Source organism: Orcinus orca, chromosome 10, assembly GCF_937001465.1.
Source record: "Orcinus orca chromosome 10, mOrcOrc1.1, whole genome shotgun sequence".
Lineage (NCBI taxonomy): Eukaryota > Metazoa > Chordata > Mammalia > Artiodactyla > Delphinidae > Orcinus > Orcinus orca.
In genome coordinates this window covers 100,877,089-100,903,883 of record NC_064568.1, presented here as the reverse complement: position 1 = coordinate 100,903,883, position 26,795 = coordinate 100,877,089, and the positions used below count along the sequence as shown (strand labels likewise).

Below are 26,795 nucleotides of genomic sequence, written 5' to 3'. Positions count from 1 at the left end.
ACTCGGTCGTGAACAGGATGAGAAAGTCACGCAAGACCGGAAAGTACTGCAACTCTGACACTCAAGTGCCCGGCGCCGCAGGGGCCGCAGGCCTGCTGCCCGCTCTCCGGGGCGCCGAGGACCCCGCCCCGCGGGCGATGGCGGCGCGTACTCGGGAGACTGGAGCCGGCGGCCGGGCGTTCCCGTACGCTTGATAGGTACCCTGACTTCCACCGAAGGAACCTACCTCAGAGAGGAACTACCAAGCAAATCCTACGAGGCGCGACCAGAAGCCAGTAAGGTACCTTGTGCGTCCCCCGCGGCGCAGCCCATCTGCAGGATCCGAGCCGGAGCCGGCGCGCTGGGCGGATGAACAAGAAGGCGTGCGGAAGCGGAAGCGCGGCGCCCTGAGCGCATCTGCTCCCTGAGCGCCGCTCCCCGCTAGCACGTCCTCACGCTCCTCCGTAATGTGCTTTTAGAGCTGGAGCACCTGTCTGACAAATGGGATTCGGATGCATGATCGGACCAATGGGTTTCTGAAAACACGTCAAGGCCGATTATCTTGGGGTGGCTCAGTCTGCGGCTGTAAGAAATTCTGAGAGGCGTTTCATAAATGTTTTTTGAACGGCGGGCGATGGCATCACTGGAACGTGTGCAGCCTCCCCAGGTGTTCGGGGAGCTGCGTGTGCAGGCTCTAACGGCCCGGGCAGCCCCGTAACGCTGGTTCATTAGTAGACCCGTTATTAGAGCTGGCCCCCTTACATGTCCATCTTAAGGCGTTTACTCTTTCATTGAAAACGAATACTGTTTCACTTTTCTATGCGGTCGAGTTTAACCGTCACTCCACAACGAAGCCCAAAAGGCACTACCTGCACCTGCCTTGCGCACGCTTCACAGGCCGCTCCTGCGACACGGCGTTTGTGGCAGCGCTCACCCACGTGCCAGGCCGTGTCCTCGGCACCTGGTAACCCCGGGGGCCAGGCACCCCAGGCTGAAGCCCAGTGCCTCCAACTCAGAAGAGGGAGCTGGGATTTGAACCCAAGCAGACCGACACGAGCCCATTCGACACCTCAGTCCTATTTCTTTTTGCTAAGTAAAAAGATTTAAGGAGAAAAAGATTTAAGGAGAAAAATCACTTAACGTTGTATTAGGCAAAGGTACGAATCAAACTGGGACTTCCAGGTATTTCTCAATGTAAAAAACACACCGAGACACCAGAGATGAGCTGCCTTCTCACCGTCACCACTGGTTCCTGGCCGGGGCCGACTCCGTCCTGATCCCCAGGCCAGCACACCACACACGACCCCAGCTCTCTCTGTTCAACCTCACAGAACTGCCAACAGTAGATACTGGGTTATCAGGAGTCCAGTCCTCTGGAAGACGGCCAGTAAACACTGGCCCACGTTTTCTTGTCTTCTTCAAACCCTTGTGTTAGGTTTCCACGTGAGGGCTGTGAACTAGAAGCCGGGGACAAAAGGCCAGCAAGACAAAGATCACGGCCCAGCAGACAGGCCAACGAGACGGGATGAGGTGATCAATCGTTCACAGGTACCATAACAGAAGCCTACGTGAGGGGCAGCAGGGGATCAAGAAGGGCCCAGACAAATCATCTCTGGCTGTGATTTCTGAACTTTAAATAAGGGCTGTCCTTCCTGTGTTCTCCAGGTGATGCTAAGTTTCCTTTTCAATGCTCCACTGTGCCCTACTGAGGGAAACCGCTGTCTGAACAGGAAGACTCGACAGATACCTAACCCGCTTCCCAGCTCCATCCCCCTGTGTGTGTGTAGCCCAAGAACAGGGAGCTCATCACTCTCACCTCTAACACGAAGGTGAGTCTTTCAGTCCTTGAAAATTCAATCAAAACTAGAAAAGCCACCTGGAAGAAAATGTTTTTAACCATGATTTTGAAATAACTATGAGGTTATTTGAACTTGCTAGTTGCTGGATTCTAGAAAACCAAGTATTTGTTTAAGCTGCCCGAATGCCTGGTTTTATAAAGTCTCCATCTTAAACCTGGTGCAGGGAAGAGAATGTTTAAGATCCAGAGTAAGACGGGTCTGAATCCAGTCAGTACGAAACCTCACACAAGCTTCTTAAACTCAGAGGTTTCGGGTTTTCCCACGTGTATAAAATGAACAGTATCACCTTCTTTCAGTGGGTTGTTGTGAAGGTTTATGAGATGATAAATGGAAAGGCCCAATGGAACACAGTACAGGGCTGATGTTTAATAAATGAGTTCCTTTCCTACTGCCTTAAAAAAAATAAAAAAAGCAGCTAAATGGTACCCAAACCCTGATCATATTCCTTTATGATTCCAAAATCTCAAAGAAAAAAAACTCTAAAACTTCAGATTATGTAATTAACTACTATATAAGTCCAGCCTTTTGTGGACATGAAAAAGGAGTAAGAGTCCTGAAGAAATTATTTAGATGTTCAGTCCCCAAGTTTTGTTCTTCCCTCCTTTTCTCTTCTAAGGATGATGGTCTTACAAACACAGATGAGCCTGACAACAGAACCTACACTCCGTTCACTTGAATCACCAGGGTCTTGTGTATGTGTCAGGTTGCTCTTCACTAAGCTGGAGATACTAGTTCAAAGAAAAGTAAGATTTTATTTAATAAAATTAGAGCAAATTTATTCATTTTACAGCTTATAAATGATGCCATCCAAAACTGTGGTAAATTACTTCAAGTGTGTCTGGAAATGTCTTCAAATGCAACGGTGTAATTTATCAAAATCTTGCAGAAATGATGTGTACTGCCAAGTTCATTGGTTAAAAAACAAATTACGTTATTTAAATGCTCTAGCCAAAAAAATTTTCCTTCATCCCAAGGGTATGGATATCATTGTACCACAAAAGATGACTGCTATATAAGGGCCTCACATACTGTTACATTTGTGTACTCCTGTACCTCCAAAATAGCACCAGTCATTAAGGAGAGGCTTCAACATCACATCACCACCGTCTGCTTCTTCCCAACAGAGCCAAAACACACTTGCAGGCTCATGAACTGCAAATACACCTTCAGGTCAGTGGCTTTTTAAATTTTTTTTTTTTTAAGATCTAAATTTGCCTTTTCCTCCTATCAAAGTCACTATTTTCTGAAGCTTATTTAAAATGAAAAACTTCACTAGAGTCAAGTCAATGATCCTTTCCTTCTGATTTCTGTTTTCCTCAGGCTTCTACCTTGGAGGTACCATTTCCCTCTTCAAGGGGGCAGGAACAGTCTTACAAGTCACTTACTACGTAAGACCATGGAATGAATGATGCAGCTGCACAGCCAAGGTGAGATCCACGCTTTATGAACACATTATTCTCACACGCCCCAGTGACAGGTTTAATACACAAGATTCTCAGCTCATTTTACAGACTCTGGAACCAAGTTGTTCAGAAGATGAATTCTGAAACCATAGTTGGTGTAGCAAATTAATATATCAAAACAAATAAAAACTTCAAATATTTACATTTAAAAAAGACATTTAAAAAACAGGCTACTTATTAAGTAAGTGTGCTTGAACAAACCATGTGTGGAATTGAATTCCATTCATTATGGAGTTAGTTTCTGTTAAACACTGACACTACAGAGACCCCTGGCATCTGAGGACTCAAGAATTTAGTGTTCCCAATCTGTGCTAAAAAATAAAACATGACAGATAATTTCCATGCGCTAATTGGAACCTCAGATATGGAAGGTCTAGTACAGATAAGGCAGATTACTCAGGAGTCAGAAGGCCTGGCACTTGTAACTCAGCGTGGCTTTCCCATTGCCTAAGTATCACCAGGAATTCGATAAAATGCTCTGCAGAGGTCATTTAAATTTTTTGATTACACCTTACTTCATTATGTCCTAGTAATTTCACAAATTTGGACATTCACAAAAATGTTTTGAAATATATCAATATTCCTTGAGAAGGTGGAGGGTCTCCTATATTACATCAAATAAAAACCATGCAGTTTCTTAGAGCTCACAGAGCTTTCCAAAATAAACTACTGATCATACAGCCCAATTAAAAACTCAAAACACTTTATATTACAGGTATAGAAAGCTGCTTTAGCTTAGCATTGCCAATATAGTTAATTTGACACCTTAGCCCTACTTGCAAAGCGGTTAACAGCTTTACAGTGATTTTTTTTTTTTTTTTTGCGGTACACGGGCCTCTCACTGGTGTGGCCTCTCCTGCTGCGGAGCGCAGGCTCCGGACGCGCAGGCTCAGCGGCCATGGCTCACGGGCCCAGCCGCTCCGCGGCATGTGGGATCCTCCCGGACCGGGGCACAAACCTGTGTCCCCTGCATCAGCAGGCGGACTCCACTGTGCCACCAGGAAAGCACTACAGTAACTTGTTTTTGTCGTCATTGTCTTTGGCTCAGATGAGGGCTTACGCAACTTGGAAGGTTTTTCACTTGTGTTGCTTCATTGTTGTTTGTGTGGGAGTGGGTGCAGGTGGGGATTATAGCAAAGAGGGATCAGTTCATTATAATGAAGACAGATCAGGAATTACACAGCTACTAAAATTTCATTACCATTCCCTTACAAAATGTACGTGGGAGAATATGACTTGAAGACATAGGGCAAAGCCTTGGATGTGTGCGTACTGTTTCTGCTGCTTATCCAGCCTGACAGTAACGCCAAACTTAATTTACTACCTAGGGCAAGGGCAACTAAGAGGGATTTTATGAAGCCCAATTCATTTTGGTTCTGATATCTTAAGTGCTTAAAATTTTGGAGTTCTTCAGATTAACCTGAAAAAAAAATCAACAACCAAAATACCCCAAAGATTAGATAAAAAACAATCGGTTAACAACTGTTAACCATTAAAAGTTATCCAACTCTTTAACAGGTTTAGGATTAGTTGGAAGTTTGCTTAGTCTGTAGACCAAGGCAACTCTTCTAAAGCAAGATGAGAAAAATGCTCTCTTAAAAAAACAAACAGAGTGGTCTAAAAATCCCAGAGCTTTATCTCTTGGGTCAGAAATAGAACAGTGGACAACTCAGTTTCCACATGTTACCTTTTTTCTTACAAAAAAAGAGAGTGAAGTTGGTTTTATATATCAAAACCAGAATTTTCATGTTTCACAATTTTGGTGCTAGAGATCCCCAAATTCCTTGACCTTATTTGGGAAGGTTTCGGAAGGTGCGCATTACAGTAAACAGCAGCAAAATACCAAAACAGTTCTACGGCTAAAAAGCAGCTGGCCGGCTCGCGCCTTTAGAACACTAGCTGTAGAACAGCGACAGCATGCAGATTTGCGCCATCAAGCGGGACTTGCGCTTTTCTAAAGGAGAAACATTGTTTTCTTTAGAAACAGTCCAGGGCAGGACGTCTGCAGTCATACCGGGCAAATGCTGAGTTTTGGGGGAAAATGCCAGAAAATGTCCAAAAGGAAGAGACAATAGCATGATAGTATTCTAAAGGCATGCTTCAGATAGTTCAACAATGATTCTGGTAAGACCAACTGCTCACATACATACACACACACTCACACAGATTTTAATGGTTTTAAAAAAACCAAATTTGTTACTTTAGAAAAATAAATGCAGTGCATTTTCAGCAATGTTACCGCCACAGACTCTGATTGCTCAGTCCACACGTAAGTAGTAGTTGCCTTCTGTGGTGATATGGCTTCTCTGCACTAATTCCCATCAGGCCGAAAAACATTAGGCGGGTTAAGTAAAGACCGAATTGTTGCACAAAGAACATTTACTCATCAGATCCCACCGATCTCTTCTGTGCCCGTTTCCGGGGCAGCCTTCTGGGTGAAGCTTTATCTGGAAGAAAAGAGAAAGTTCTGATTTGCCTGGCTGTCATGTATGTGTTCAATTCAAAAGCATTTTCCTTCAACTTTACCATTAAGAAAACGACACACATGCAAGAAGACCATCTAATAATAAATGCCTCTTACCTAGCATAGGTTTTTTCACTAACCTTTTAAAATAATCCTTCAAGAGGTAACTCAAAATGAAACTCTACATACTTGTAAGCTGCTAAGTAAATCTTAAAAGTTCTCATCACACACACATACAAATATTTTTGGTAACTCTGTATGGTGACAGATGATGACTTACCGTGGTGACCACTTTCCAATGTTATCTATCATTATGTTGTATACCTGGAACTAATGTGTCATTCATTATATGTCAATTAAATCTTTTTGCAGTTAGGGTGGGAAAAGATCTAATCTTGATCACTGTGATGTTGAAGCTACCATACAAAATCTTCCTGAATTCTACAGCTCAGCATGTTTATACGTGATACATGCATAAGTAAACTCTTTACAAATAGCATAAAAATTTTATATTGGTTACAAATTAAATTAAAGACTTAATATTTATAAAGGCAGTGCCACGTAGTTTGCATAATTTTTGGTAATTTCATAAATTTACCTGAAATGAGCAGCAGGTTAAAAGAAATTATACAGTACATCAACATTAAAAGCATCCTACACATGGAAGCAGTATCTTTTTACTTTTTTCTCTTATGTTAGAGTCTTAGTGTGGTCTATTAAGCAAAAAATAAACTGGTGGTGAGTTTCTTCCACTTCTATCCAGTAAGGAGTCATCTAGAAGTTTCTTTAAAAAAAAGTGAAAGACTGTCTTCTCTCTGACCATTGTCTTTTTCATATTAGGAGCACGTAACCTATTAGGAATATAAGTTCCTTGCGGAATAAGTTACACATTACAATTATTTTTCCAGCTTAAAATATACAGTAAATGTTTACAAAGAATATTTAGAAGCTAAAAATTCTTTTTTAAAAACTGCTTAAGAATTAATGACTGAACTATCACGTGAGAGCTGGCCTCAGCGCTTTATTAAGTAGGTTGGTAATGATGTGTTTTGGGGGCTCCAGTGCCTAAAGCTGAGCAAAGAAGCACTGTTCTGACAAAGAAAGCCTACAACTTTCATCAAATTTTCAGAAAGGTTCGCCTACGAATTACTGCGTCTTCTACTCCTAAATAATTTTTAAATACAAGCAGCAGCTGAATAATCTTTTTTTTTTTTTTTCAAAAAATGCTTCACAATCTAACAGCCACCTGTGTGGACACAGCTGTTACTATGGATGTGAAATGGTCATTACTGACTCCCAACAATGTCAACCCCCTGCAGCAGGGTTTTAAATACAGGAATACACAAAAAAGAGCCTCGGAGAACCTGCAAAGCCTGTTCGTCCAACACACATGAATTTCACTCCATCAGGAAGACAGCCGATCCAACTTACCTTAACAGTGAGTCTAAAACCTTCCCCTCCCACATGTCTAGCTCATCAGAGTTAAGCAGCAGACAAACGAGACAGACAGAGAGCAGCCTGGAGTCATCCAGCTTTGGGGAAAATGGCTCCAATGCCTCAACAGCCTAGAAAGTGGCATTTCATTTCAGCAAAGAACAACGAAATGTGTATAATGGGGCTCTCAGTCATCAAAGGAAACCACCTCCTTCTGACCCCCCCAAAACCCTAAAAAACTTTTAAAAAAAACAACAGAAAACCTTAAACATGATGTCTCATATTGAATAAATGGGGCGGATCCGAAAATGCCTCCCTGCCCATTTAAAAAAAGACTAAATTGTAGTAAAATGGTAACTCACTGCAACTTTTTTCATATTAGAAAAGAGAAAGGCAAGATGTTAGCAGAAAGTTAAACTGGTCCCTTTCCACTTTCTCGGACTGCATAATCTAATTTCCTACCTCACCTGTGGGGAAATATTATATAAATAACTTTCAGATGGACTTCTTTTTACTTAATGAGATACATGTCAGTTTTCTAACAGATCCCTGAGTTAAAGTCACATTACACAGAAGACTTCATAGTTACAGCTTCTGATGAAGGTTTCCCTATGTACACATATGAAACAGCATTTAGCGAAGATCCTATAATTTTTCTATTAAAATCAGCTAACCTGTCACTTACAGTTAAAAGACCTCAGGGAAGTTGAAGCACCCTACTCTGAAATGCAAAACATACAAGAAAAAACTTCTTAGTAATGGGCTCAAATTGTTTCCAACCACCCTTCTTCCTTTACACTCCGAACGAGACTCATCACCCGACACACGTGATATTCTCTCCTTCAACAAGACCTCCTTTGACTCTAAATACGATCCCCCTTTCCTAACTTTTAAGTTGTCCACATTATTCATTCTAGCACATAATCACATATTATTTCACATATGTGCTTTATTTTCCTCAAGCAGAAATGTAAACTCTGAAAAACAGTAATACATATATTCTTAGCTTCTTTTTAACATACCACTCAGAACCTAGCTATGACACTGTAGGTAATACTTACTGAATAAAAGTACAGTTATACATGATTGGAATTTTGCTCTGTAAGTGTAATAATTCTCAGCTTTTAAGTTCATGAATAACAGGTCAGGGAGAAAGATACTATGAAACCAATCTCCCAGTCTACACAAGCAATCCTGCTGCACTGTAGAGGCCATGGTCTACACTTCGGCCCAATTCCATTTCCCGCCACACGGAATGCCGGTTGGTGTGGGAAGCCTGTCCTTGCAGAGACCCTCAGCTGTCGCCTAGGCTCTGTGCCAGTGTCTCCGCATCCTGGCCCGCCTGTGCTCCGAACACGCTTCCACACACTCACTGGGGTTGCACGGGCTCCTCGCACCCAGCACATCCAGCGCACACCCCTCTCTCCTTGTGCACAGACACTCCTCCTCCTAGAGTCCCTGCTGTTAATGGGACCATCTTCCATCCAGCTGCCCAAACTCAGAGCACCCTGACTCCTCCCTTCCTGCAACTACCAAAATGCCACTGAAAGCCCAACCAGCTCCACTTCTGAAATATCCTTCTCTTCCCTTTTATTCCCATTCACTTCTGCCTTAGCTTAGGCCCTAACGGTTCCTCATATGCTTGGCTGAAATCACCTGGCTGGTATCCCTGGGTCCACTAGCTCCCACCTGTTAGCCAGCCTCCATGAGACTATCACATAATTTTTTTAAAAAAACATGAATTTGTTATTTCTCTGCTTTAAAGTATCCGATGGCTGCCATTTGGCTAGAAGGAAAGTCAGAAGGCTGTAGCAGAGCACATAAAAAAGACTCCCCCTCACAGAACTCAAGAATCGGCCAATGTCAACCCCTTCTGTGAATGATCTCCCTACTCTCCTACCTGGAGAAGGCCCCTCCTATGCTCTTACTAAAGCACCTGCCAGACTGCACTTGCATTTCAACATAGAAAGACAAGTCAATTTATAAACCTGGAAAGAACTTGAACAGCGAATTCACAGGAAAAGAAACAATAAGTAGCCAACAAATATGCATAGAGAAGCCAAACCTCATTCCTAACTGTAAATGAGATACCATTTTGTAACATGCTGGCAGATTAAAACATTTTATTATACTTAACACGTGAGAATGATTAGTAAGAGGGGAGGAGAAACGGGCAATATTACACATTACTGAGAATGTAAGTTGGCACCACCTTTCGGGAAGGAAATGGAACACTTTCCATAAAAATTACAATGTGCATAATCTTAGACCTAGCTATTCTACTTTTAAGAAATTATCCTAGGGACTTCCCTGGTGGCGCAGTGGTTAAGAATCCGCCTGCCAGTGCAGGGGACACGGTTTCCAGCCCTGTTCCAGGAAGATCCCACATGCCACGGAGCAGCTAAGCCCGTGCGCCACAACTACTGAGCCTGCACTCTAGAGCCCACGAGCCACGACTACTGAAGCCCATGTGCCTAGAGCCTGTGCTCCCCAACAAGAGAAGCCACCGCAATGAGAAGCCCGCGCACCGCAATGAAGAGTAGCACCCGCTCGCCACAACTAGAGAAAGCCCGCACACAGCAACAAAGACCCAACGCAGCCAAAAATAAATAAATAAATTTTAAAAAAATTATCCCGGGTAGGAGAGTGGGCAAAATAGGAGTAGGGGGTCAATACTTATAACTTCTCGTTATAAGTCACAAGTATTTAATATACAACATGGTGATTACAGTTAACAACACTGTACTGTATATCTGAAAGTTGCTAAGAGAACAGATCTTAAGAGTTCTCATCACAAGAAAAATAAAATTTGTAACTGTGTGGGGTGCTGTTGGCTAGATGATGTGGTAATCGTTTCACATTTTATACAAGTATCAAATCATTATGTTGTGCATGCAAAACTAATGTTATATCTCAATTACATCTTAATTTTTTAAATTAGCCCGTAATTTTATATATTAAGAATATTCATTAGAGTATTAATCTTAAGAGCAAAAAACTGGAAATAACAAACATCCTTCAATATAGAGTAGGCTTAATTCTGACACATTTATATAAAAGAATTGTAGGGCTTCCCTGGTGGCGCAGTGGTTGAGAGTCCGCCTGCCGATGCAGGGGACACGGGTTCGTGCCCCGGTCCGGGAAGATCCCACATGCCGCAGAGCGGCTGGGCCCGTGAGCCATGGCTGCTGAGCCTGCGCGTCCGGAGCCTGTGCTCCACAACGGGAGAGGCCACAGCAGTGAGAGGCCCGTGTACCAAAAAAAAAAAAAAAAAAAAAAAAAAAAAAGAATTGTAAAAGAATACTATGTAGTTATTAAAAAGAATAAGGTAAATATATAATTATCAAAAAAAGACATCCAAGGCACAAGAACTCAGGTTGTAGAACTGTGTGTCACATGATGCCATCTGTGTAAACACACACAGACACAATAGACATATGAGCTGGTACACGTATAGAAAACACTTAGACTAACACGTAAGTACCAATTATTTATGGAAAATAGGACTCGTGGAGCCAGGAGGTTATCTCTGAACTTTTTTTCTTCCCCTCACCGCCCCAAAAAAAGGACAGGACCTCTTGGTGGCGCAGTGGTTAAGAATGCACCTGCCAATGCAGGGGACACGGGTTTGAGCCCTGGTCCAGGAAGATCCCACAGGCCGCAGAGCAAGTAAGCCCCTGGGGCACAACTACTGAGCCCGTGTGCCACAACTACTGAAGCCTGTGCGCCTAGAGCCCGTGCTCCACAACAAGAGAAGCCACTGCAATGAGAAGCCCAAGCACCACAATGAAGAGTAGCCCCCGCTCACTGCAACTAGAGAAAGCCCACGTGCAGCAACGAAGACCCAACGCAGCCAAAAATAAATAAATAAATAAATAAAATTTTTTAAAGTTGTTTAAAAAAAAAAAGCAATGAAGCCATACTGCTTTTATGGTAAATGTTTTTAAAAAGTCCAATTACAACTGGAGAAAAAAATCTATATCCTTCTATAAAGATTAATATTTAACCAACTGCATATATAATAAAAACTGAAATATACGTTAGGTAAACTATCAGGCAGTACTGTAGGTTATTCTTTCAAAAAGAGTGGGCAGGCGGAGGCGAGGCGCCGAAGGGAAGATGGAAGACTTAAAAAAAAAAAAAAAAAAAAGAGTGGGCAGGTGGCAGTTTTTCTAATAAATATGGTGATAGAAAACCGTTCCCTTATTCAATAAACTTACTGTAAAGTATTCACAAACAACAGGTCCCAACACCACAACAAACACCATTAAAAGATGAATTGCCTCACCTCTCCTACTCTGCACTGAAGCAACAGGAAAGAAGAGAGACAGGAAAAAGGTTAGGAATATAGAGAGTTCACACATTTGTATACAAACTGCACATGTGGAAGCATTTCTAAATTAAAGCATAAATACAGTGCACAGAATAAAAATGTGATGCATTCATTGCTCATCATATTAGATTCGTACAAGCCATGAAAAGATGAGTGTTGACCAAGCATTTTTTGCCAAATCTAAGATACTTAATTTCCATTTAAGAGAAAAGTTTCCCAGGCGAGCCTGTAAGCGTACTTACTGATCTGATTCAAAGTTTCCTGAGGAATCCAGCTCATGTCAACATCACTCTGACTCGAGGTACCCGTCTCTACCTTCTGTATGGGTCTCTTGCGCTAAGAGAACATAGAAACATTATTGTAAAGGAGTTCCATTATATTATTTACTGTAATATTAAAACCGCCCATCAAGCTACCCACTTAAATATATTAATAAACATGTTCTCTTTTAGTCCTAAAACATATTCCTCAAATATTTTTTTAACGAGACAGGAAAATCATGTCTACACCAATTATAAAGAATAAGGAATAAATCTGCACAATTACTTATTTTCAGTCTCTAACGGCCTTTTCCTCTGCTATAAAGCTTCATATGTTACTATACAATTGGTAGACCAAGTAAGAACTTCTACTTTTACAATGATTTTCATTTGGGGAATCAAATCTTAAAGAATAAACTTATTTCCACATTAAACAAAAGTTGGGATAATTACTGAAATGTTGCATGCAGGCAGATCCCTGCATTATTAGCTAAATACACTTAAACAGCTGGCATAAATAAAACAAAACAGAAACACACAATCCCATTTAAGCTAACAACCTCAAACTTTGTTCCTTGAGTATTTGCAGCCAAAATGCTAGAAAGTAAGAAGGTGATTCAATTCCACTGGTCCTATTCTTTAAAAAAACAAAACAGAACAAAAAAACCCACCTAATTATTTACATAAGAAACAGAATATTAATTTTACAGTCCAAAAATTGGACTCTGAATACACAGAGATAACTGAAAAACTGGCTTATACCTAATACATAAACTTATAGCAAAAATGCTGATTATTATGAAAACAAGGTAAAGAAAGTTATGAAAATTAACATTCAAGCACTATTTTTCTTTTAAAAAGTAAGGATTTATTAATAACATTTACTGCTAATTTTACATAGATTTGATTGCCTGACTTACTGCTTAATAAATAAAGATTAACCAAAATGTCCAGCAATTGTTTAGGGTCTAGTTCACATCAGTGTATTGGACACAAATCACGTTATCTACTGTAAGGAATAGTATGGATTATTTTGTTTGGGGGTTGGTTTTTTTTTGGCAGGGTAGGGGAGAAGAGGGACATGAGGATACAGTGGCAGGATTAGCTACCATGTTCAGAGACAGGAAACCATGATTACACCAGGTGCTTCAATGTTGCCACTCTACAACTCTAACACGAAACAGAATTCTGACTTAAATACAGCCAAATTCATTCATTCTTTTTCAAATGAAGACTCATTTAATTGCTAATCAGAAGTCAGCCCTATAGTCAAGAGTATTAAAGCAAATACATAAAAGCTGCATTACTTATAGATAAAATACATATCCATGAAAGAGTATGATAAACAGAAGAATAAAATTTAATGTCTGAGTTTTAGGAATAAAAAATCTAGACTATAGAGTTACGTAACAGTGAGAAGGTAGGTATCATCCTGGAGAATGCAGACAAAGGACACCAAGTGCACGTGGCAGAAGAGTCTAAACAAATCCAAATCAGACACCCAAGGTCTCCTCTTCAGGCTTTTATTTACTTATTTTTTGCGGTACGCGGGCCTCTCACTGTTGTGGCCTCTCCCGTTGCGGAGCACAGGCTCCGGACGCGCAGGCTCGGCGGCCATGGCTCACGGGCCCAGCCGCTCTGCGGCATGTGGGATCTTCCCGGACCAGGGCACGAACCCGCGTCCCCTGCATCGGCAGGCGGACTCTCATCCACTGCGCCACCAGGGAACAGGCTTTTCTTTTTATTGTTGTTATTATTTTTTAAAAATACATCTTCACTGGAGTGCAACCGCTTCACAATAGCGTGCTAGTTTCTGCTGCACAACAAAGCGAATCAGCCACATGCCCACACAGCCCCGACCCCCCGGGCCCCCCACCCTCCAGGTCATCGCAAAGCACGGAGCCCATCTCCCTGGGCTATGCTGATGCCCCCCACCAGCCAAACACCCTGCGCTCGGTAGCGTATATATGTCCGTGCTACTCTCACTTCATTCAGGCTTTATTTTAAAAAGGTGCAACAGGGCTCCCCTGGTGGCGCAGTGGTTGAGAGTCCGCCTGCTGATGCAGGGGACACAGTTCGTGCCCCAGTCCGGGAAGATCCCACATGCCGCAGAGCTGCTGGGCCCGTGAGCCATGGCCGCTGAGCCTGCGCGTCCGGAGCCTGTGCTCCGCAACGGGAGAGGCCACAACAGTGAGAGGCCCATGTACCACCAAAAAAAAAAAAAAAGGTACTACAAACCCACAGTGAGAGCAAGAAGCCACAAATAACTAGACTGTACTCAGTACTGTAACCATTTTTGAAGTAAGGCTATAAGAGCTGTTTATCGATATTTACCTTTCTAGATTCTAGGAGTTGATGAAGGCCAACCACCACCAAAAGCCCAAGACCAGCAAGGAACATATACATAAAGATTCTGATATAAAAAGAGAAAATATAAACTGGCTTTAGTTCATAAAAAATACCACAGCTAATTAAAACTATAATTGTGCTTAAACTCCTAAGAGGTATGAGTTAATTACAACAATAATTCTAACAAAATATAATTTTTCCAAATAATTTGTGGGGAAAAGGAACAAAATATTTTAAATTCAATGTAGATCCAGGTACAGTTTTATAAATTTACCTTTAACAACAGTCAGTCCCCACCCCCCAAAAAAGGCATATGATCTACAATGAATTACTTCATAATTTGTTATAGTCAAAGCTCAGTTAAACAGCTGCATTAGGTGCTGTCTTCCTCAAATATTAGACTTTGCACAATTTTATTGAAAGTTACTTTTAGTGAATTATTTAAGTATATAGTGAAAAATGATTCATCATTCGCAAAGGACACATTTTTCAAGATAAAATCTTATGGTTTATGTTTTCAATAGTAATTTTGGAGCCATGCAACTTAGATGAGGCTGATGACCAACTTAAGAGGACGGGGTGGAAAACAATTTAAAGACGGGAAGAACAAAACGCAAACTTTCTAAAACAATTTTTTGTTAGTTTTAACTATCTTTCCTAACTTGGTATTAATAGTTGTAAGAATCATCTAAAGTATGAATTTAAGTAGTCAGGATTCCACCCAATCTACACCTAATCTTTCACCATTAAAAACTACAGTGACGGAAGCAAGCCTCCCAGCCCTACCTTCTGAGACCAAGACCTACACACTGCGACTTTCACTTACGTTTCTCCATCTAGCCCATCTTCTCTCTCAATAACTGTAACTGTTTGATTGAAGACAGCATCTTGGAAAACATTGCCCTGTTAAAAAAAATAAATCACAAAAATCGGAAATGTGTTGAAAGAATGAAAGCGTACAAGATTTCTTAAAACTGTTACGCTACAGATACCCTACCGATACCATACCGCTTTCTCATCACTTAGAACGTCGGTAAGACTCAACAGAGTCGTACGTAAGTGCACCAATTCAATGTCAGGGACTCAACATTATGACGTTACTTTCTCCTCAAAAATAAAAAAGGCCTCCAACTTTGCTAAAGTTGTCCCCACTTTCTTTGACGGGGATGAGAGGTGTGAGAAACCAGGGAAGTAAAGTAAAAACAGGATAACTTGCAGAAAGAAACAGAGCCCACAGAACACTCTTCAGCTAGAAGCCCTGGCTTCTGTTGTAGGTAATCCTCCAAACGAGAAAGGAAGACCATGAACATGCACACAGGAGCTCCAGAGAACATCATTTTAAGAACTAGACTTGAACAAAAGTCAAATTCATGTTCTAAATTGGCAATGGATTGGAAATCAGTTTATATTAAATGGGTTAATGACTTTCAGTATCAAAATCTCTTTCTGTGGTGGTCTCCAAATAATTCTGTCAGCTCAACACAATTTCAGTTTTCAAATACATGACAATCACTGGGACAACACACAGCTGTGTTGTGTTTTGTGTGAAGCATCGAGGTAGTACTTTTTCAAAACTGTCACCACTTATTGCTGAACTATGACGATTTAAGTCTTATTCCAAGATCTTTCAATTAGCATTCCTCTAGTGACAATTCCAAGATGAAACAAACATTCAAAATGGAACTGAAGCTACATACATGCTTGTTGGATTAAGTTTAATTCTGCTTGAAAACTTGATGAAATACACAATCCTTCAAGCTACTAAACTATAAAGTTGAGGAGGCTTAATACATTGTTCTGAAAATAAGGATGGGGACTTCCCTGGCGGTCCAGTGGTTATAGGACTCGGCGCTCTCACTGCAGGGGCCTGGGTTCAACCCCTGGTCGGGGAACTGAGATCCCGCAAGCAGTGCAGTACGCACCCCACCCCCCAAAAATAGAAAAAAGATGAAAACTCTTTCCCACTTTCCACTAAGTAGTTTTAAAAAAAGACACAAAAGGAAAACTTAACTGCAGCATGAGAAATTTAACTCAGATGTAAATATGTTGATACTGGGGTGATGAAAAGGTTGAATAAGCTTCCAAGAGAGGATGAAATTTCCTTCTCAGAAAACTTTTTCAACAGGGAATGGTTTACATGTGCTTGCTATCTGAAGGAGGACGTGATAGTTGGCATCTAGAGGTCAACTCCCAGCAGTAAAATTCTAGTGGGCTTCTCTCATTCATTCACTGGATATATGTATCCTATAGAAAGATAGTAAAATATCCTAAGAAAGACAGCAGAGCTTATATTAAGGCTATTTGGTTCTCATAAACCATAAACCTTACTAACATCCTAAAAATAATTTGGTTACATTTTCTCTATGAGTGTATAAAATGACATAAAAATAGTCACAGAAAGTCCTTAAAACTTACCAACAGAAGCAGTAAAATGGGCAAAATGCAAGCAACAAAAGGAGGTACAAAAATTACTTAATATATATTAACATCTGAAGAAGTAGCAGATCCCACTGTGCGGCTCACTGTTCCTTTTCCTTTTAAGATCCAGCTGGAGTCACTTTCACTTTCCTACCCCTGCACTTACTTGTCTCTAGTATGTATCACTTATGCTGTGATGTTGTCTGTCTACAACCATCTGCCCCACTGGATTATAGACTTGGAGACAGAGGTGTACAATTTATCTTTGCCTCCCTGCTGCCTATTTTCAACCACAAAATAGGCACCTGAATGAATAAATATAAGAATATTCATTAAACAATGTCAACTGTCCTCATCCATTCTTAACTTAAAAAAAAAAAAGAAGAAGAAGGTTTAGAGGGCCTTACGTTCAAATCTTTGTAGTTCAGATTGATGACTAGACCAAAGGGCCGGCCACCCATGGGCTCTGCGGGAATGAAGGAGTACTCAAAAGTTGCCTGTCTCTGGGGCGGCACTACAGTGTTCAGAGGAAGAGCCGTGAAATTCTGGATGTAAAACTGGTAGTCCTGAGGATAACGGAACGAGGCATCTAGAGATTCAACGACAAAATCTTCTGTGCCCTTGTTGGTAAAGCCTACCAGGAACTTCACAATGTTATTTGCTGGAAAATCTAAGAAACAAAAAAAGAGACAGGAAGATTAGAAAACATTCACAGGGTACAAAATAAGCAGACATTACAAACGGATTCTGGCACCCTTTCCTGCTATGTATGGATTTGGTTTCAGAACCCTTTTCAGTAGAGCACTCCAGCCATCCACTAACTAGCAACTTGGAGTTCGTGTGTAAGCTGAAACCCTTGTCCCCATGGCAGCATTCCAACTTAAGAGTTGAACTGAGCACCTCAATTTCAGACCAGATCACTTCCGAGTTGTATGTCTAAGAAGGAGTTGTATACTTTCAGGAGTAAGATTATCTTGCAGTGGGGCTACATGTCTTGGTGAAGCCACCTTCACCTCCAACTCAGTATCTGCAATCTGTGCAGATAACGGAGAGAAAAATGACAGAAAGGTAAAGTCTAAGAGGGTCACCTGAAAACTGTAATATCTATTAAAACATAACAAAGAAAAAATCAATCAGGCAATCCTTATTTGCAGTTAGTCAAAATGCAAACAAACGTGACCCAAGGAGGCAGCTACAAAAATAAATGGGAAAAACCAACAACAACAAAAACCTCTCAAATCATACTTTCTGTAGGCACAGAGCCAGAATGTATGTGGGAATAAAACAGAAAGCTTGAGAAGACCTAGAGAATGAATAACCTCAAATAATAAGTCTTCGATAATTATCCTGTGGTCTACAGAGCTGCTTCATCCAGTAAGTACAGGTTCTGGGGTCAGACACATCTGGGTCTGAATCCTGTCTTCAGAATCTGTTTACTAACTGAGTAACCCTGTTCAAGTCGTAACCTCTCTAAACCTCAGTTCAACAACAATAACTCTCCTCTTAGAGTTCCTACTAGGATTGAATAATACATGCAAAATATTGAAAACAGTGCCTGCCACATAGTTCTCAATAAATATAAGCCATTAGTTAATTTTCTTCTAATGCAACACAGGCTCTAATCAAGGCCTAACTGTAAAGATATAATATTTCACTAATGTTTACACTCAAAATATGAATGTTATTTTACTGTGGCAATTTAAAAAACTTTAAAAACAGTTATCTTTCAAAGGGCCATTTGATTTCTAGTTAAAATAGATAGTATTTATTTTTTCCCCTTAGTTTAAATGCCAGAAATGCTACCTTACAGATATGGGTATTCATACATGTAAGTGGGATTTTCCCCCAAAATGTGTCTACGCTATACTTGTAAAATAAAGACCTTAATCATTATTAATGCTTCCCCCAAAACTGAGCTAGCCATTTATAAAATTCCTGTATTTGAATTACAACCAACATTCCCCTCTCACCTTCTCCTTTCACAAACAGGATGGTTGTATCTGCACTTGGTGAAGCTTCAGGTTCACCAGATACATCTTCTTCCTCTTTATCTTCAGCCTAAGAAAAATGTTAAAAGCAGATTACTATGGAAGAAAAACAACATCATTTAAGAATAATGACTTCACTAGATTTGGAACAATATATACATTGCTTCTCCAAGGCTGTGTTGGGATTACTAGTGGAATGAATTTCATTGTAACTCATCAGTGAAAATAAAACTTCAAGAGCAGTGCATCTCAAAGAGTAATGTGCATGCTGATCCCCTGGGGACTCTGCAGCTGTGACTCAGGTATAGGGTGAAGCCTGAGATTCTGTATGTATCTGAAATGCCCATGCCAGGAAATGCCCATGAAGCTGGTACTTAGATAACACTTTGAACTGCGAGGTTCTAGACTGTGGTAAGTTTTCTGTAAAGTTTGAAAGAAGTTTAAAAACAGTATTTTTCAAAGGGACATTTAGTTTCTGGTTAAAATGGGTAGTACTTACTTTTCCCCTTAGTTCAAATGCCAGGAATACTACCTTCAGGGAAAAGAAGAAGTCTCATATACACTTTTCATGCCACCCCTCCCCGACAAAGGGCGAAGGGAAGGAGACTCCAAAGGAGGCGCTGGCCTGAGGACGCAGGTAGCAAGTGTCTTCCGCTTTCGGGACCACAGGTCCCTGCTGCAACTATGCAACTGCGGGGCCAGCACGAAAGCAGCCAGGGACAACACGGGGCGGGGCAGAGCTGGCTCTGTCCCGCATCCACATTCTGCCGAGCCGTGCTAGGGCTAGGGCCTGGTTATTGGTCTTTCCATCCCAATTAAGAATTGCCCCATGGGCTTCCCTGGTGGCGCAGTGGTTGAGAGTCCGCCTGCCGATGCAGGGGACACGGGTTCGTGCCCTGGTCCAGGAAGATCCCACATGCCGCGGAGCAGCTGGGCCCGTGAGCCATGGCCGCTGAGCCTGCGCGTCTGGAGCCTGTGCTCCGCAACGGGAGAGGCCACAGTAGTGAGATGCCCACATACCGCAAAAAAAAAAAAAAAAAAAAATTGTTTAAAAATGTCAACAAATTTTAACTAAAAATTTTAAACCCCAGTGCAGCATTTCTCCAGGCATCAATGAGAATTACAGATACTCATGTATTTGAAATGTCCAGGCCCTTAGTAAATCGAGATGCTTAAGGGCACCACTGTTTACTGGCATTTAACTTTTCATTTATGTAAATACTCTCTCTCCCAATACAGACCTCTCAAGAGCAAAGCCTGTCTTACATTTTAAAAATTCTCCACACCCACCTCATATGCTTAAGGCACTCAAAACACTTCTTCAGTGACTGTTGTACAATTCGTTCAATTGTATTATAAGTTATATTTTAAGTATCTTTAATGATACCTTCATTTACAAAGACTTAGTGAATTTCTGCTTTTGGGAAAAGAGACCCACAAACAGGAAAAGAGACCAGAAACAGGAAGGTAGGAACCATAAGCTGTCAAATAAGGAGAAAAGGATACACTTGAGAAACCATCCCTAAGATTTGATTAACAGGTTGTGTCATAAAAAGAAATGAAAGCAACAAAAAGCTTGAAGCACCGGAGCCTTATCAAAACAGAATTAATTTATGGAAGTAAGATGCATGGTAAATGCTGAATTCCATTTTGGACAGATAAAATTTGAGGTACTTATGGAACATCCAGATGTGCTATCCCACAAAGAGCTGGAAACAGAGGAATGGAGCTCGGTAAGGTAGGCGGCTAGAAACGAGATCTGGAAGTCATCAATGTAAGGCGGTGGTTGTTAAAACCACAGGTGTCATCAACATTAAGGGAGTGAGCGGGGGAGAGAAGGTAGTAGAGACCAGGCAGCAGCAGCTGAACAGAGAGAACCAATGGGGGTGCCACAGAGGTCAACGAGGGGACTTAAGGAAGGGGTACTCAGGAAATGCTAAAGAGGTCAAACAGGGGAGGAATCGAAATTCCAGGAAATTCCAGGCCAGGAATTTGGCAGTTAGGTCACTGGTGAGTTAGCAAGAACAGTTTTACTAGATACATGGGACCAGACCAAGCACTGTTAGAGAACAAATGTGAAATGAGCAGAAGAGAAAGTGGTATAATTTCCTCTTTCAAGAACTGTGCTGGTAAAAAGAAAAGAAAACGTGTAGCAACTTCAGGTGGAGGAACACAAAGTGGAGGATGTGAGCACATCTGCAGCTTAACAGAATTAAGTCACCGAGAAGGATCAAGGCTTAAAGTTACAGAAAGAAAGAGGATAATAAACAAGACCTCACAAGACCAGATGGGGAGAAGGTGGTGGTGGTAGGGCCGGCCTTAGAAGAGAGTAAAGACAACTCACTGTTAAAGGAGAGATGTAGAAAAGATGAGTGAATAATATATTCAGAAGTAGAATGTAGAAAATCCGACAGAGTCCACACTTGATGGCCTTCACCTTCTGATATCAAAGACAATATTGTTGTTAAGATTTCACAGAGAACTGATTTTGGAGTTTAAAAGTGGTTAAAAACCAATTCTATGTAGGATAAATTACAGTAGTCTAAGAGAGAAAATAAAATTAGCTAGAAGCATGCCACAATGATCTTGATTCTAGCCCAGTATTCTTACTGTCATACTGTAATTTTATAGTAAAAGTCTCAGCGTTAGCTTCTAAGAGATCTTCTCCAAGCCCCCCTTCTAAGCGGAATCTTCACAGAACATACTTTATATATTGTTTATTGTCCACTCCTCACCCCCTGCCACCAAAATGCATACACACTGTCCCAAGAACATAAACTCCATGAGAGCAGAGAGAATCTCTGGTTTGTTCACCAGGGAAATCTAAAACAGTGCCTGGCACACAGTAGGAATTCAATAAATACTTGCTTATTGAGTGAAGGAAAAAAAGAAGAAAGAGGAAACTGACCCAGAAAGATAAGTTGCCCAAGACCAGAAAGCAAAGTAGTCTGTACCCCAAACCCAACAACAAATGGTCCAGTGGTCCTACTATAATGCTACCCTCACAGACTCACGTTCATATCACCTTGAACTGTTCTTTGTTTCACGTCTCCCTCCTTGCGCCAGAAAATACTTACGGATCATCCTCAATGACTGGCCCCATTCTCCCAAATTCAATCCACTTTGATCCCAGTAATAAAGCTCTAAAAGCAAGAATTTTAATACCAAATTTGTCTATATAAGGGCTAAATACATATAGATATAGATACACTATATATATGTATTAACTCAAATACGGCACTAACCAAATCTGTGGGTTCATCTTCTTCCACTTCTGCTTCATCATCTTCATCTTCAATTACAGAATCTTCCACCGTTTCTTCATCTTCTGTAAGATCTTGAGCTGCTGCCAATGAGGCTAACAATAAAATAAAGAACAAGCAGTTAACCTTTACCCTGGAATACCAATGTTTCTAAATCTCAGGTACATAGGCAACGAAAATTTTCCCTCGGAATAACTCAATCTCCCAGCTCACTCGAGTGATGCCAAATTACAACGTGTCTAAGAATATTCATGTGATTTTATCTTACTGCTCGTCTTACCAACTGCACGTTAATTTTAGTGGGAAATGCTGTTTAATTTTAAAAAGCAACTGGAAAAATGAACTGCTAAAACTAAAGATGCCTTAAAGCCCAAATAAAGAAAGTCAAGCAACTCTGTTAAGCACATTAAAGAAAGTAAGTTTGTTTTAAAAATAAGAAACTCCAGAATTTAATCTATCATTAACCACATAAAACAAACCAAAAAAATCCAGGTCTAAAGGAAAAGAGCAATCTAAATATCTAGGCAAGAAATCCTGTTATTAGGGTTGACTACAGCTCAAAACTCTTAGTACTCGATAGCATGTAATTCCAAGGAACAAATATCTGTATGACATCCATAGTGAAAACTAGCTCTCATAAAACACATTTGGTTTACTAAAAACTATATTGGTAATTTCAAGTTTGAGAGCTGAGAAAGCATGCATTTATTTTTGCATACAATTTCAAACATGTTTTAAGATACTTTTTATTTCCCCTACACTTAACATCATAGTGAAAGTAAGCATAACTATAACGCCAAGAAACTATACATCATAATTTTATAGGCAAAAGTACATGTCACATTAAATCTATTTCAGGCAAGACCCTCAAAAGAAATTTCAAAGTTCTAGTGACTCTTCCAACATTTCTCAGAAAGAATGATGATGTGGCAATTAAGTAGAGGGAAAAAAAACATGGGAAAGGAAGCACGTGCACATACTGTAATACTCAGGAGAAACAGTATATACTAAGGGGACTGCATTTTAAGTCTTTCCCACTTCCTTGAGTTCTTACTGCCCGTTAAGACTTATGCCAAATATTAAAGAACACTGAACCACACTTTATGAACTGAAAATCAGCTTCAGCTGCTGGCTGAACAGACTAAACAGTGCATTTATAATTTACAAATCATTTTGTAAAACCGGTAAGAACACCTACAACTGACATAATAAAGTTGTACTCAGTTAAATTTCAAGACTTCTCAATATATACAATGGCTTTCACCCTACATTTATAAAACAATGTTTTAATGCTAACCAGTAACAATTTTGTGCCTAAAAAAAAACTTACACTTTTACATTGGAAAAATTAAGAGAAAACATCTTTTGAAAGACAGGCCATTCTGCACAAAAAGTGTTCAAAGATACCCAGTTAGATACTGATGTTTCTTAAGAAAAGAAAGCCTGAAAAAATATACTTTAGATTCTAGACAAGTACGATTACCAAATTTTCTTAAAATGAAAACATCGACCAGCAAGCAACTCCTAAAGGAAAAGCATTCCTATTTAAACCTGCAAATGAATTAACGGTTTTGGTTAATTCTCCCACTTGGTTTTCTATCCGTTAAACAGAAGCCAGTCAGTTCACTTTTCTTTGCAAAAGAACTCGTGGATACCTGTCACTATCGTTCATTTTGCCACACAGCTTGCTTAAAGTTACAGAATAAAAGGAACTCTAGCGATCATATAGTCAGACTGACTTCCACAGAGGAGAAAATGGAAGTTCACGATAGAACCAGGGTTAAGAAGCCAAATTTCCACATTTCTGACGTCCTGCTATCTATTCTCACACCAGGTTAACTGTTGGAATAAACCTAGATAAAACACGTACAGCTCGGGCTTCCCTGGTGGCGCAGTGGTTGAGAGTCCGCCTGCCAATGCAGGGGACGCGGGTTCGTGCCCCGGTCCGGGAAGATCCCACATGCCGCGGAGCGGCTGGGCCCGTGAGCCATGGCCGCTGAGCCTGCGCGTCCGGAGCCTGTGCTCCGCGACGGGAGAGGCCACAGCGGTGAGAGGCCCGCGTACCGCAAAAAAAAAAAAAAAAAAAAACCACGTACAGTTCAAAGGAGACTACATTTTTTTCAGGACAATGCGATGCTTCCACAAAACAAAACGGGAAAAATAATTACAAAAAAAGGAGAGCAAAAGGAGGGCTCAAGTACCGGACATGCCCAGGGATTCTTCAGCCCGCCTGGGAGCAAGGCTAGACAGGCGGGTGAGTTCTGGGGAAATCAACACACCTGGGACCACAGAGGGATGTGCTGATAATCGGGGAGAGGACCAGCAGCACGGCCCAGAGTTCAGGCTAGCAGAAAACAAGGCTTTCAGCAAATGAATGGAGAACTCCTGGCGCGGACGCTAAAGACACGTCAGCCCAGCGCCGAGGGGCGGGGACGGGGTGGAGCGGCGGCCGCTGGAGCGCCAGGGGCCGCAGCGCGCTCGGGCACAGCCTGTCCGCCGGCCCTCGTTCCTCGCTCCGGCCGAGGCCGCGGCTGCAGGCGCAAGCCCGAGCCGCAAGCCGCCCGCCGCCCCCGAGCAAGCTCGCCGGCAGCGTCCAGCGCTCGAGTTCAAGAGGCGGGGGCCAGGCAGGCTCTGGCGCGCTGGGGGCCGCCCTGCGAGCCGGGGGTCGGGGTCCGCGGAGAGAGGCCGGCGAGGCGGACGCCGGACCCAGGAGCCGGAGCCGCCGCCGCCTCCAGCTTCAAACCTGCGGTCGCGGCGTCTCCCACCCACCCGCCCGAGCCCCGCCACCCACTCCCCTCGCCTCACCTCCAGGGCGGCCTCGGAGCAAAAGAGTGGCGGGTAACACCAGCAGGAGAAGCAGCAGCAGGCGGGAGAAGGGCTTCATGGCGCGGCCGCTCCGGCGTCCAGTCCCCGTCCGCAACGACTCTCGGCGGCTCCGGCGGTAATGGCGTTATTCCTCATCCGGGCTTCGGGCGGGGAGGAGTGGGGCACGTACCACGCACGGCCTTCGCCACTCCCCCTCCCTGGCAGAGAAACGCCGCCAACGTGGCTGCTGGGCTCGGAGCCTGGGGAAGCTAGGCGGCCCCGGGAGTCACGTGGCCGGTTGCTAGGGCCTCTGAGATTCCCGCGAGAGTCCGCCTAAGTCACAGTCGCGTGCTGGTGACCTGCGGTTTGCCGCTCGCCCCGCCCTCCGCCCCTCCCTTCCAATTAATTAGCGTCGTTAGTGGTTACTTTATTTGAATGACGATCCGCCGGATGACCGGCGCAATAAAGTCTTCGTGTAATTTTAAATAGTGGCCTTATAAAGAGCATGAACTGCCAGTGTGTGGCACTGAAAAGCAAGCATATGTTTTGGAATATATATAACAGTTAAAGAAAAAAAACCCAAAGCATAAAAAATATACAGTGGAAACTCTTGTCCCCCCTCTGCAGACACCCTCGCCCACAGTTAAACAGTGACAGTTCTTAACTTCTTACCTGACATTCCAGAGCTATAAGTCACCTAGAACAGGGCCTGGAACAGAGTAAGCATTTAGGAACCACAGAATGGGGGCGGCAATGGCTGGACACTTTCCTTCTCATCTAGTGTGCATTTCGGGTTGCTGCCAGTAATCTGGTATGTCATGCAATTAAACAATGTGAATTCCAGGTACTGTTGCGCTAGACCAGCGTGAGATGTCATGCGAATGATGAAACAAATAAGCTAACACATGGTGTGCTTACTATTGCCAATTCCTGTCATTTAATCTCTGAAAATCCTTATGAGCTGGGTATTATTTACTGGGAAGAAAACTGAGACACAGAAAGTTTTGTAACTTCCCCAAGGCTTAAAAGCTAGTCTATGACAGATGCAAGATTTGAACCTGGCAGTCTGATTCCAGACTGCGTGCTCCACTGGCCTAGGACCTCTGCTGCTCTACTCCTGCACTGGCTCTGCTCAAGGCCTCCTTGCCCCGGGGCCCCTGGAAAGGCAGCTTGTGGCTGCTGCAGGTACCATCTAATTCTGACTGCTAAACCTGACAGTGCTGGGCTGAACCAACTCAGCTCCGCTCCACCAGTGCCGCCAGGGCTGCTGCTCCTAAGGCACCTGGCAGAAGGGGAGGGGCTCCCTGAGAAGGCTCCTCCCACTTAGCTGCTGCCTCCACGCTTGCGCATGGCTACCAAAGCTGCCACTCTGTGCGAAAAGACATCACGACTGCGCACACCACTTTGATGTGGCTGAACCTTGCTGAGTTCTCTACAGGCGTGGGAAGACTCTCCCTCCCCAACTTTGAGGCACTTTCTTTTCCATGAGTTTCAAATCAGACCTGCTCTGAGCTCCTGATGCCTGACAGGGTTTTTTTGAAAAACACGTCCTACTATTTAACTTGCTGCTGTCTCCCAGCACCGGGAAGAATCTGCTGTGGACTGCAGTAGGAGAGATATACATGTAATCATGCTGTACACTCAGAATCACCTCTTCTCTCTTTCACTGGACCAGGGCTGCCTCCCTCTTCCCTTCAGAGGGCTAGTTTCTGGCAGAGAAGATCCTCATTCCTTACGTTAAAGAGATTCCTAGTAGGCCTGTCTCTTCAGTTCTCAGAACATGTTTAGACAGAGCCTGAACATATGAGGATAATCCAGTTTAGGCTTAAACTGGGACTTCCACTCCAGTTTTATTATTAAATGATTACTAATAGATTTTATTTGGGACTTGAATTTTAGACAGCCAGCCACTAAAGGGGCAACAGGAACAAAGTGTGCCTGCTCAGGACGGGACTGATGTGAAAATGAAAACGTACGAACAGAAAACAGGGAGAGACCTGTGTGACTGTCCAATTAGTACAAAAATCAAAAGCGGTAGCCCTGATCTTGGTGCCCACAAACTCTGCACTACTGTGATCTCCATTCTCCCTGTAATGAGCAGCGTTCCCTGGGTGCCCACCCAGAGCTCTCCCCCTTGCTGCCCCTCTCCATGCTTTTTCTCTCTCACCTCTGCATCTATC

General features: G+C 42.4%; 1 protein-coding gene and 1 long non-coding RNA gene across 2 annotated transcripts; one reads left to right on the top strand and one right to left on the bottom strand.

Annotated features, from left to right (window-relative positions):
- Positions 1-396: 396 nt before the first annotated feature.
- LOC105748594 (uncharacterized) lies at positions 397-4,882 on the top strand. Its single transcript, XR_007479569.1, has 3 exons — positions 397-1,527; positions 1,645-1,808; positions 2,813-4,882. It is a non-coding gene; the product is annotated as an uncharacterized LOC105748594 (long non-coding RNA).
- SSR1 (signal sequence receptor subunit 1) lies at positions 2,571-24,865 on the bottom strand. Its single transcript, XM_004281054.4, has 8 exons — positions 24,616-24,865; positions 21,793-21,905; positions 18,530-18,617; positions 16,967-17,229; positions 14,968-15,044; positions 14,127-14,205; positions 11,775-11,868; positions 2,571-5,748 (listed from the first exon to the last, which is right to left on the bottom strand). Exons 1-8 carry the CDS (start codon positions 24,692-24,694, stop codon positions 5,681-5,683), a joined length of 861 nt encoding a protein of 286 aa, XP_004281102.1. The 5' UTR covers positions 24,695-24,865; the 3' UTR covers positions 2,571-5,680.
- Between the last annotated feature and the right edge of the window lie 1,930 nt (positions 24,866-26,795).